The following is a 12,173-nucleotide window of genomic DNA, read 5'->3' as shown; positions in this document are numbered from 1 at the left end:
CTGTCTCCTGATATGAGTTTTGTTTTCATTTAAAGGCCAGAAGTTGGGGGTATCACAAAAATGTAGATTTGACACCCAGAAACAAGCAAGTGCTCTTTCTACCTCTGACACACAGAGACAACAAAAGGGAACAGCCTCAAACAGCAGCAGCAACCTGCAAAGCTGGCGGTGAAACAGAGGTCAAGAGTCTCTTGGTGGAGGCCTCAAAAAGGCCCATGTCCTCCAAGAGTGACTCTGCAAACACAGCTCTTATTGCTCAGTTGTCGGTCAGGCTGACTCTAAAACAAAGCAAATCTAAAGCGGCTTACTCATGTGTGTCAACTGAAAACATGGTTGGCATCCAATTGACCCCGACAGGGCTTTGAGTCTTAACTCTGTCATAGGCGCTGTGTTCTCCACTCGATGGAATCTAGACCAGGGATGGCAAGATGGCTTCTTGTTAAAGGGGCTTGAGACAAGCCTGATGACTTGAGTTCTGTTTTGTTTTTTTTAATCTCTACACACTCAGACACACACACACACATAAACACACACACACACACAGTGGCCTTTGACCTCTTCGACCTACACACACACACACACACACACACACACACACACACACACACACAGGCACACGTGCACTGTGGCACCCATAACCAACCCACCCTCACCACCCACACCCACACTGAATAAATGTAAAAACAGAGACTTGAAAAGCGAGTTTCTGAGGGCACTGCAAAGTAAAGCATAAACGTTGCACACATTTTAAAGATGAAATTGCAGAAACCATTAAAAAAAAAAAAGTGTGCTGCTTTCTAGAAATTGTTTAAGTTCCCCAAAGCCAGCTTTTGACGTTTCCTCATTCCTCATGGCGGCTCCAGTAAACGAGTCAACAGCCACTAGAGGAATGTATGTGATGAAGTAGGAGAGTCCCTGTTAGGTAACTGCACACCAATGGAGGAAGGCCATTGGTGCTGCTCAGACAGGTTTGAGCAAGAAGCTTGAGGAAGATTCCTTCCTTCTTGAGGAAGAAGTCCTGCAGCTACCTACAGGTGCTAGATGCCCTGGCTAACTCCCCAGAATGGTCATTTAGAGTTACTAGTGGCGTTCTTTTTATGATTTACAGAGGGGATATATGGGCATTAAAAAGTTAACAAACTTACCGACCAGCCCATGGAAAAAAGCAGTTACAGTTCAAACCTTTATCTGTTCAGCCTCTGTCCCTAAAAATCCCACGCAGGATTTAAATCCCATCCCTCATTTTTGCAGAGGGAGTCACACTAACCCCAGGGAGTAGTGTGACCTGGAGTGACTCTAGGGGGTAGCAAGACAGGTAAAGAAGCTTGCTGCCTAGTGTGATGACCTAAGTGTGGTCCCTGGACCCAGATGGTGGAAGGAGAGAAGCAGCTTCTACAATTTGTCATCTGACCTCTGCCTACTGACCTAGGCACCACCAACACAGATACATAATAAATAAGGAAATATGGTGGGCTTCTTTTTCTTTTGGTTTTTGTTTGTTTTTTAAGTGACTATAGGGTTGTCCAGGGCCAGGTTCAGCTTGTTGTTGTTGTTGTTGGGTTTTTTAATATTTATGTATTTATATGGACAAGTACATTCCGCTTTCACACATACCCAGAAGAGGAAGTCAGATGGTTGTGAGCCACCATGCAGTTGCTGGGAATTGAACTCAGAACAGCAGCCTGGGCTCTCAACTGCTGAGCCTTCTCTCCAGCCCTGAGCTTGTTCTTTCTTTAATACCTCTTTCTTTGAGGGGGAAAAAAAAAGAGGGGGAAAGACTGTGTTTTAGTTTGGAAAACACATTTGTTCAAGACTAAATTCTCAAGCTTTGAGCAAATGGATGAAATTTGTTTTATCCCAGCATAACTAAACTGGGTGGGTGGGTAGGACGGCTCATGCTCTCCCCCTTCCACCCCGCCCCACTCCCCTCTGTAATCTCAGAGATGATCTGGTTTAGACTCAGCCAGTCTACCATAGGACTCTTACTGGCAAACAGCAGCTGGATTAGAGATGGATCGCACTTAGGATCTCTTTGTTTCCTCATTTGTCTTTTTTACAAAATTCATCAATTCCTTTGGGGCAAGGCCCAGGTTGCCCATGAGAGAGTTAAGCACATCTAAGGAACTACCACAGAAGCTTAGGCTACTGAACTGTAGGCTGAACATGCCCCCCCCCAAAAAAAAAAAAAAAAAAAAACCCAAATGAGAAATGCTCTAAAATCTGAAACTCTGGGGACAGGAAGGTTTTGATACATCTGACCTCATATATTACTGTCAAAATATAATCAAATACTATCAAAATACAGGAAAATGTATATAATCACCTACCTACTGTGTGTATTGGGTGTATGTGACATATACATGAATTTCGCATTGACCTGTATTCTGTCTCTAATATATCTATCTCACTACGTGCAGAAAGGCAAACTTGCCCAAATCCTAAGAAGGCTGACATCTCAACATCTGGTCCTGAGGATTTTAGACAAGAAACCCTTGGTGCTAAAACAATACAGCACTAAAACCTGTAACCAAGAAAATGTTACTGACCTCAAAAATTCATTATGGATAAGGCTAAATATTTGTGGAATCATAAACTATTAAGAAGTGCCTCATTGCCGGGCGGTGGTGGCACACGCCTTTAATCGCAGCACTTGGGAGGGAGAGGCAGGTGGATTTCTGAGTTTGAGGCCAGCCTGGTCTACAAAGTGAGTTCCAGGACAGCCAGGGCTACACAGAGAAACCCTGTCTCAAAAAAAAAAAAAAAGTACCTCATCAAATCTACTGAGTGTTCTGAATATTGAGGGGTCGCTTTGCTTGTTTGTTTTATCCCCTTAGATCTTTTGTTGTTGTTTTTGTTGTGTAGCCTCAAAGCTGAGATGTTCCCGGTTCAGCTCCCTTACTGATAGGATTTCTGGGGTTTACCACCGTGGCCATTGAGGGACTTCCATTGTAGTTGCTGTTCACTGTGTCGAATACTACAGAGAACCCCTTCTGTTCATTCAAGTAGTGTGTCACTAGATTACTTTTTTGTTTTGTTTTATTTGTTTTATTTTGGTTTAACTAGGTGCTAAAGATTGAACCCGAGGCTTGAATGTGTGCTATGAAGCCATACTCATTCCCATCCCTAGAACAGATTTTAATGTTGATCCAACCACTTAAAAACTCTAAAATAGGGCTGGAGGGATGGCTCAGCGGTTAAGAGCACTGACTGCTCATCCAGAGGTCCTGAGTTCAATTCTCAGCAACCACATGGTGGCTCACAACCATCTGTAATGGGATCTGCCCTCTTCTGGTGTGTCTGAAGACAGCTACAGTGTATTCATATAAAATAAATAAATAAATCTTAAAAACCTCTCAAAGTAATCTACTCCCAAGAATCTCATAAGAATCAAATGCCAAGATCCCAAGAATCTTTAACACCAAGAAACTGTAGATAGTCTCGGAACACTACAAGCAGCATCTTTATTTGCATTAATTTTGGACGATGCACATCATTCTAGCTCCTCCTCCAGTGTAAATGTCATTTCCAACCTTGAAACAATTAGATGACTATCAACTTTTACTTTCTGAAATTCTGATGGTACCATCTTTCTTGATATTAATTTTAAATGTACAAGCCACCCCCAGTTATCATAGGACATGAAAACTGTTCACAGTTCACAGTTATTTATAATATTAAGAAATAACCAGAAATGGCACTAAGAGCTCCTGACCCATGGAAGGAAGGAAGACTCTTACTCTCTGCTTAGGAGACCTTCGGCTACGTTGGCAGAGGGTGTTGCTGAGGACCATAGTGATGCCCGATTACAGGGACAAAGGAAGTCACCTTGAGCCAGATGGGATGATGTGCACTTGCCATCTTAAAGTTCAGAAGGCTGAGGCAAGAGGTTTAGAGATTTCCAGACCAGCATAAATCACACAGCAAGCTCCCAAGTATAAATGAACTATCAAAAGTCCTCTGGCTTGGTGAAGTTGTTGGGTTGGTCCTCTGGCTTTGATGGGTAAAGGTACTTGCTTCTCAGGCCCGATGGCATGAGTTAAATCCCTGGAGCCCAGGAGGGTGGAAGGAGAGAGCCAACTTTATAAAGTTATCCTCTGACCTGGTGCATGTTGTAATATGTATGCGCGCGCGCGCACACACACACACACACAAACACACACACACACAATAATAATAATCTTTTTTTGGAGCTTTTCTTCTAGACAGGGTCTCACTGTGTAACTCTGGATGTCCTGAACTCTGTAGATCAAACTGACCTTGAATTTATAGAGATCCACCTGCCTCTGCCTCCCAAGTGCTGGGATTAAAAGCATGCACAATACCCAGTTGATAATAATAACATGTTTAAGTAATTCTTTAAAAAGTTAGTTCTTAAACACTGAAAGATATTATTGTAAAAATTATCAACATACATATATATATATGTATAAAGATAATGTTTTTTGCCTTTTGCTATATTTAAAACCAGTTAATTTGTAATGTGTCATATGATAGAATATTTATGTGTATATGATAGATATTTATTAGTAATATTCAATTACTGAACATGTAATAGTTTCAGAGACTACATATATGTCTCCATGGTTGATCACTTGCTTCCTCTATGCAAACCCCAGGCTCAGTTTCTAGTCATCAGAGAAGACTTGCCACCCAAATAAGGTGTTTTGGAAATACCTTATTGCTGATCAATTCTGTATCCTATGATTTCACTCAACATGAGTACTAAAACTAATCTTACTTTGGAATTCTCCTCTGTTCTCTGACTAAACTATGTGGCATGAAATTATAAATGAAAATATGGTGGTTTTTCCGCTTAAGTATAGTATTTTTAAATATTACCCAGTAAGAGATAACACGTTTGGGGACTTCTCAAATGTTTAGACTCTCCACTTATCAGACTGAAACAACCATCCTGTTGTGAGGACAGAGGAGCATAGCAACCTTGACATTTGAAGATCACAAAATGCAACGGAGGCATGTAGAAAATTACCGTTCGCAGTCTCACTTTTATCTCTTGTCAAAAAAAGCCAAAAAGAACCCAGCCTCCTTAGGTTCTTTGAAATGTGTCATGCCACCTCTGAAGCCATGGATGTTTCTTTTCTCTTTTGCACAGAACCCCAGTGCTCACCCGAGACCCACTTCCCAGGATTTGGCGGGGTTCTGGGACATGCTGCAGTTGTCCATAGAAAATATTAGTATGAAATTTGATGAACTTCATCAGTTAAAGGCCAATAATTGGAAACAGATGGATCCTCTTGACAAGAAGGTAGAACAATGTAGATTTTGTATGGTTCATTTAAAAACCTGCACAAACACTGGACAGTCTAAATAGACTGCTGCATTCAGTCCTGCTGTTTACAATGTGAAATGGAGCTGGTACTGTGTCATTTCATTGTAATGACAATGTTTACATTCTAATCACCCGGGATAGTATCTGTAATGTGTCTCAGGCATATTTTTGAAGAAAAACCTGTCTTTGTGATTTGGGGAGTGGGAACGTGGCTTTTCTTTACCTTTTTCTTTCTCTTTCTTTCTTCCTTTACTTTTCTTTCTTTCTTTTTCTTTCATTCTTTTTTCTTTTCCAGTTAATTAAACTTTAAGTTAAACCAGGTTAGACACTGGGAGGGACTGCCTCCAGTTATGCTTCCAAACTAAAATAAATGATCTCTTCAGTGCATGGTTCTATAGAGCAAGAGTTGAACTTCCTTACACCCTCGGGATGTGTTTCTGAGAAACAATAGGAAGTCCTAAGACATGAGGAGACAGACCGACAGTCACCTCAGAAATATTAACTGAAGAAGAAGTCACTGATGAAGAAGTCTCAAATGCTCTCATTACGAGGCTTATGGTCATCAGAAGCATTGGGATTTTGTTTTCTAACTTATACTTTTGATTGAATGCCTGGGGTTGGGGGAATGGATGCTGTTCCCTGGGATTCTCATGCGACAGTTTAGAAATAAAGACTTAAATTCTTTTAATTAATCAATAATAATTTCATATTTTATTTCTGTGGTTCCACCACAGTTTTACAAATCTCTAATGTCCACCTACCTAGGCTGATCTGTCCTGGACAACTTTTTAAATAAGTTTTGTTCTTCTATGACCCAAGGTCAGAGATAGATACCTCCACACACAGGCATGGCTCTTCCCTAGGAGCAGTGAGAACTCTGTCCTTCTAGGTCTCCTGGCCTGTAAAGACCCACTGTTGCTCATCATTTCTAAGTGCGTGGGGTCAGTGGGCACCCAGGACAAACCTAGTCCCAAGGGACCGTCTCTAAGGAGGGCAAATGCTGTCACCACCATCACCATCTCCAAGTCTATGATCATCCTACCGAGGGGTTTAGAACCGAGCTTGAGGGTCTGCTGATGTGTGTGTGGCCTCTCGTTTGGGAAGCCAAGCATTGTGTTTTATCTAGTTTTCTTTATGTGTGCAACTATCTGCTAGCAAAGCTTTTAAATTTGTCTTAAAAGTATACACAAGTGTACACATGCTGGACATTTAGTACCACTCCATTTAATTTCTCACCTACTGATTCTTTAACACTATTGTTATAATAATTAATAATAATAATAATAAAGTGTGCAAAGAAAGAAAAATGACTAAAAAGTTTCCAATATTCATACTTTAAAAAATATCCTCCAGTTACCCCACAACGAAGACCTTAAAGTGATGCAAAGAAATTGTTACAGGTGACTTGCTGATATGTGACCTAATAATAAATCATTAGCTTAGTTTTTAAGTTTTTTTAATGCAGTTTAGCTATGACTAGCTTTTTGTCATCTTATCAACTTGACCAGAGATTTCATATATATATATATATATATGAGATTGAAGAGACTGGGGTGGTGGGAGACTATTTTCACTGTATTTGCACTGTGTTCTCCCTTTCTGTCCTTTCAGAAGCACAGGCTCCATTTTAAACAGCCATGGGCTGAGTCCTAGTGTTAGTAGACTTAACCGCACTTCTCCCTGACAAGCAAGGAACTGTATACTGAGCACCGGTGTTAAGTTGGAGACTCAGTCCCTGTGTGATAAACTTCACATTTGATTTCATAAGGATGAAGGGTCTTCTTTTTAAAATCATCCTGTGTGGACCTTTTCACAACCTGAAAGCTCAACACCTACCTCTTAACAGCATCTTTGTGCTTTCTTTCCTCGATGTATAGTTACCATGTCTATTTTTCAGTAGAATAGAAAGGATCTAAAACCCATTTCAGAGATTGCTGATAAGAAGGACAGCCTTTTCCAGTCCTGTGTTCAACTTCTGGGCCATCGCAAGCAAGCTGAGACCCTCTAGGGGCTGATGTTCTGCAAAGATCCTCCCCAGAGTAGGAAATTCCAGAGTCTCCCTTCCCAGTGATCCTGCACAGTCCATGGCTATGTGTTCCTATGTGGTGTTCAAAAGGGGGTGTAATTCCGGGTGGCACCATTGAAGCCGAGAAGCAATTTTACAATCTCATCTGGTTGCTTAGGAATGAGTGGAGGGGGAGGCTGGGTGGGCCCAGGAGAGGGGTGGACAGGGTTTTAGTCTTTAAGCCAAACTCCTACTTGATGCAGAGTTCTAAATAATTCTGTAGCTGTTGAGCTCTCCCGGTCCTTCCCTAGCACCAGGAAGAGTCTGGAGAATGCAGAGAACCACCTTCACTGTGAGGGTGCAGGGGTCCATTTGCAAGGGTGCATTTTAAATGCCTGCCCATGGAAAGACCTAGTTCTGCGATCCAGCCTTACCCATGGCCTTAAGCTTAAGAGATCATGTTTTCCCTGCAACTTTTTAATACCCAAACCAGAACAAAGAAAAATTATATATGATCTACACACACTGTGCAGATCAGAACCATCCTTAGAGTTTGCAAAAAGCAAAAGTGTGTGTGTGCGCGCGTGTGTTCAAACTACTGACCTATCCCAGTCTTTCCCAAGCTTGTTCTGAGAAGCTGTGTAATGTCCTGAACCTTCTGCTTTGATCAGGAGCGAAGGGCCCCTCCTCCAGTGCCAAAGAAGCCGGCGAAGGGCCCCGCGCCGCTGATCCGGGAGCGCTCGCTGGAGAGCTCGCAGCGCCAGGAGGCCCGCAAGCGCCTGATGGCCGCCAAGCGCGCCACATCGGTTCGCCAGAACTCGGCCACCGAGAGCGCCGAGAGCATCGAGATCTACATCCCCGAGGCGCAGACCCGGCTCTGAGCGCCGCCGCCGAGGACCATCCCGCATCCCTGCCCTCGGCCGCCTCCCCGCCCCCTCCGTCTCTGAGCTCAGTGACCGCCACCGTCGTGGTGTAGTTGTCCACCTCGCAGGAGCCATCCCCAGGCCGCCCCGCTTCCTGGACCACTTTGCCCATCTTCTCCACCGAGCTTCGCTCCACCCCCAGTCCTGAAGCCTCATGCAGACATCTAAACCCTTTATTTTCTGGGCCAAGCAAACCCACCTGTGTAGAAAACGACACCTGTAGGTCACTCATCCTCCTCAGTTCTCTCAAACTAGCGTGTCCCTAGAACTCAGCAATATAAAACCATAGGGTATTTCATAAACCCAATTATCACATAGGGTGATCCTTTGGGACTTACCGTCTTCCACGTGAAAGATACGAGGGCTCCGACTCCCTTTATTTGCCCCCAAACGGTTATTTTTTACAAGCAGAGAGCACTTTATTTCTAATCCCAGAAATCACACCATCTCATTGGAATCAAGGTGACAGAGTGGAGACCAAGCTGGCCTAGGGTTGGGGGCCTGGGTGTGTAGGAGAGAAGGGCGGAGCGCGCAGGTACCCTGCATCTGTGCCCTCACAGCTGTACAAACTGCCTCACTGGTACTTCATCAACCAAGCTTCAAATGTTTCAATCAGCAGAAGATTGTAAATTCGATCTTTCAGGGAAATCAATCTATTCTGAAAGGCAATAAAAGGAAGAAAGTTAAGGCAAAAGGGAAACACCGGTGGTTTAAGATTCTCTATAAGGAATTCATTTATTTAGCTTAAGAAACTTTAGAACTGAAATGTTTTTTTTTTAAATCAACTTTTGTTGTATTCTGTGTATTATAATGTCACTGCAACGGTTTTTAGATGGGAGGGTGGGAAAGAGTTGGTTCTGTTAAGTTTAGTGCCCATCTTGGTGGAGTCACTTAAGATTTCACACACTGATGAATGCTTCTGCTTGGGGGAGGGGGGCAAGGCCAATTCCAGAGGAGAGTTCGGGTTCTCCCACCACCGTTTGAATGCCACACCCGTCTAGTTCAGCCCAGCCCTTCACATTTCAGGGGCGTTTTCTCCTTCCGGTTTCCTCTCACTCCAATACAGAGTTCACCTGTTCCCAGCACAGGATTTTGTTTTATGTCAAACGAATAAAATAAAAGGTTTTCTACCCCAGTTGACATGCTGCCTCATTCCAAAGAGCTGTCGTTATGATCCTGAAGTTCCCGGTAGAGAGAGAAGTCATTTGATATGCAGGGGTCAAGAACTAGGAGGAGGCAGACAGTCGGGCATTCATAACCGCTGATAGAAACCCAAGCCTTTGGGTGGATCCCTGGCTCGGCTCGCTGTGGGCTTGCAGTTTAGTCGTGGCTGATGGGCTGTGTGTATTAGCTTCCTGCTGAAGTCTTCAAATGCCCTTCACTGGTAGTCGTTTAAACATTCAGAATGTGGTAATCTGAAAAGACCAGCCACACCATGTCAAGCCGGCAACCTAAAGTATTAGAAACTTGCCATAGGTTAAAAAAAAAAAAAAGGAAAACAAAAGACTTAAAGAAAATATGATTGCATCAGAGATGCTTTAAAAAAACAAAACGAAAACAAAAAAGAAATGAAACAAACAAAAACCACTCTCTTAGCCAGGTGCTAATTTAATTTTCTTTACAAAATTAAGAGAAGCAATGGGTTCTGGCAACCAGTAATTTCAGACGTATTCTAAAACCACTAGAGAATTTGCTACCTCTCAGAGCCATCGAAGCTTTGAGGTACCTTTATCAACAGGGCACAAATGTTTACTGCTGTGGTTTACAAGAAAAGGGCTATAACTTATTTAAAAAAAAAAAACAACCAACAACACCAACAACTCTTAACTAGGGCAGACAAAGTCAGGGCTGTGTCAAACTGGAGCAGTGATTTTTAAGCTTTAAGTATTTGCTAGTTTCAAAAAAGACACTGTTTTCTTTACAGTGGAGCAGCGGTGTAAGATGAGAAGTATTTGGGAGTAAGGCCAACTTTCACCTTGGGTAGCCCATGGTCACACTTATCCAAGAAAGAAGTGGAATTCACAGGAAGCAGTGTTCATTCTGGTCCATTCTAGTCCCACTTTGCCCCCTCGTACACTACTGCAGCTCCGTGCCCTGAGGTAGCGCTGAGATCAGTTTCTGATGAGATTCCAGATCCTCAGACAATATTTTCCTTGGGGACTGATTTAGCCCAGGCTATTTTAAAGAGCGACAACAGAAGGCCTATTTATCTTGTCTAAGTGAATGGCATTTGTATATTCATAAGCTATCTTTTGGTAAGAATTTTAAATCTCTTAGCTGAACGCCTGCAGGGCATCAGAACCTTTGCCTTCCTGAGAAACACAGTTTAAACTGTACAAACACTTTATATATATATAAAAAGCTAATTATTGATGTTAGGACATGACCCCCACATGATACAGCCTGTTACCCACTGGAACCTGGAAACTGACAGCGGGAACATAATCTTTGTTGCATTCTTCTTTTTGATGTAATTTGTAGAGATGTTTTTTAGTTCATAATGAACAGTGTATGCACCCTGGAAAATTACTTATTTTGTTTAACTTTGGTATAAAGGTGTTGGGCATTTTCTTGGGGTAGGGGGAATTACAAAAGAAGTTTGTCTCCCTAATCAAAAACAGCAACAAAAATACAATCAAAGAAATCAAGTATTTATTATATTTTTTGCAGATGTTTCCATACAATTCACATAACCTTTTTGTAAAGAGAGATGAAGAAATGGATTAAAGATTTTTAATATTTGAAATGGTAAATAGAACTAATTTATTTGTAATATATTTCTGTTATTTATAGATGTTCCCTTAATGGTTTACTGTGAAGTATTGCTTTAATTTAAGCCCTATCCTTGTGAATTTACCATTTCTTTTTTAAGAACATGTCTAGATGCATATTTTAAATAACTGGAATGTAAATCATTAGCATATCTGAATTCCCTAATGTAATTTTTAAAAATTAATTTGGTTTGGGGAAAAAAAGATTCATTTAAAAGCCTTCAGATGGAGGGGTGGGGAAGATTTTTATGGCTTTCTGAATTGGAATTTCATAGGCTTATTTACCTAGATTGTGTGTGGACAAAAAAAAAAAACAAATAAAAATAACAACCTGTAAATAGATGACCGTTTCCCATCATGTAAAAAGAAGGAGTTAATAAAATAATCAATGCACTGCTTTCAGGCCCGTGTGTGTTTACTGGAAGCCCCAGTCTTCCACAATCTAAGTGGTTGTCTTTGGAAGTGGGCAGCTCAGCAACTAAGTTATCTTTCTCACTTTCATTGTAATGACACACTTTGCCAGGTCCTGGGCAGGTTGTGGGAGATCGTGACTAAAGGATTTCAGAACTGAAGAACTTAAGTCTTTTACACTGATAGTCATATAAGCTTGGAGTTTTGATTCAGGTGTTCCTACCACTTCACCATAACGGTTAGATATGGGTTACAAATGACAGTATAAGCCCCTGGCACTTTCATTTCTTTGCATATATGTCCCCCTTTGTTTCCCAAACCGCCCTAAAGGTAAAATCAGACCTGTGCTTTGTGTTTCTAATTCCATTCCCACAGTGATTTAAAAAAAAACAAAAAACAAAAAACAAACAAAAAACAAATGCATACTTTGGGATTCAGAACATATGTGAGCGGTGGAGAGTGTGTGTGTGTGTGTGTGTGTGTGTGTGTATCTAATACCAGCACCACAAAGAAAAGGGGAGATGGGAGAAAAAAAGAGAGAAAAGAAATTTTCGCTCTCTGCTCAGTGGCCTGCCACCGTGGCACTATTCCTAAGGGACAGGCATGAATCTAAACTTCAGGCTGGTGTCCTTCCCTCTGCAGTTCATGTTGGTGATTATTTGTCTCACTCACTTTCCACTGAGGTTTGTGCTTACAAAGAGGACTTGCAGTCATCGATGCCAACCATGCTCACAGTGTTTCCTTTCCAGTCTCCTCTGACATCTTGGCAAAAT

At 41.9% G+C, this 12,173-nt stretch overlaps 1 protein-coding gene across 1 annotated transcript in view; it reads left to right on the top strand.

Annotated features, from left to right (window-relative positions):
- The window catches only part of Dlgap1 (DLG associated protein 1), an 865,098-nt gene extending 855,745 nt beyond the window's left edge, over positions 1-9,353 (top strand). Inside the window, exons 16-17 of the mRNA XM_052192730.1 lie at positions 5,114-5,266; positions 7,967-9,353. Of these exons, the coding sequence (XP_052048690.1) occupies positions 5,114-5,266; positions 7,967-8,176 (363 nt within the window). The 3' untranslated portion in view covers positions 8,177-9,353. The remainder of the gene's footprint in view (positions 1-5,113; positions 5,267-7,966) is intronic.
- Positions 9,354-12,173: the final 2,820 nt, after the last annotated feature.

Source organism: Apodemus sylvaticus, chromosome 9 (assembly GCF_947179515.1).
Source record: "Apodemus sylvaticus chromosome 9, mApoSyl1.1, whole genome shotgun sequence".
NCBI lineage: Eukaryota > Metazoa > Chordata > Mammalia > Rodentia > Muridae > Apodemus > Apodemus sylvaticus.
The sequence above is the reverse complement of the archived record's forward strand: the minus strand, read 5'-3'. Positions and strand labels throughout refer to the sequence as shown.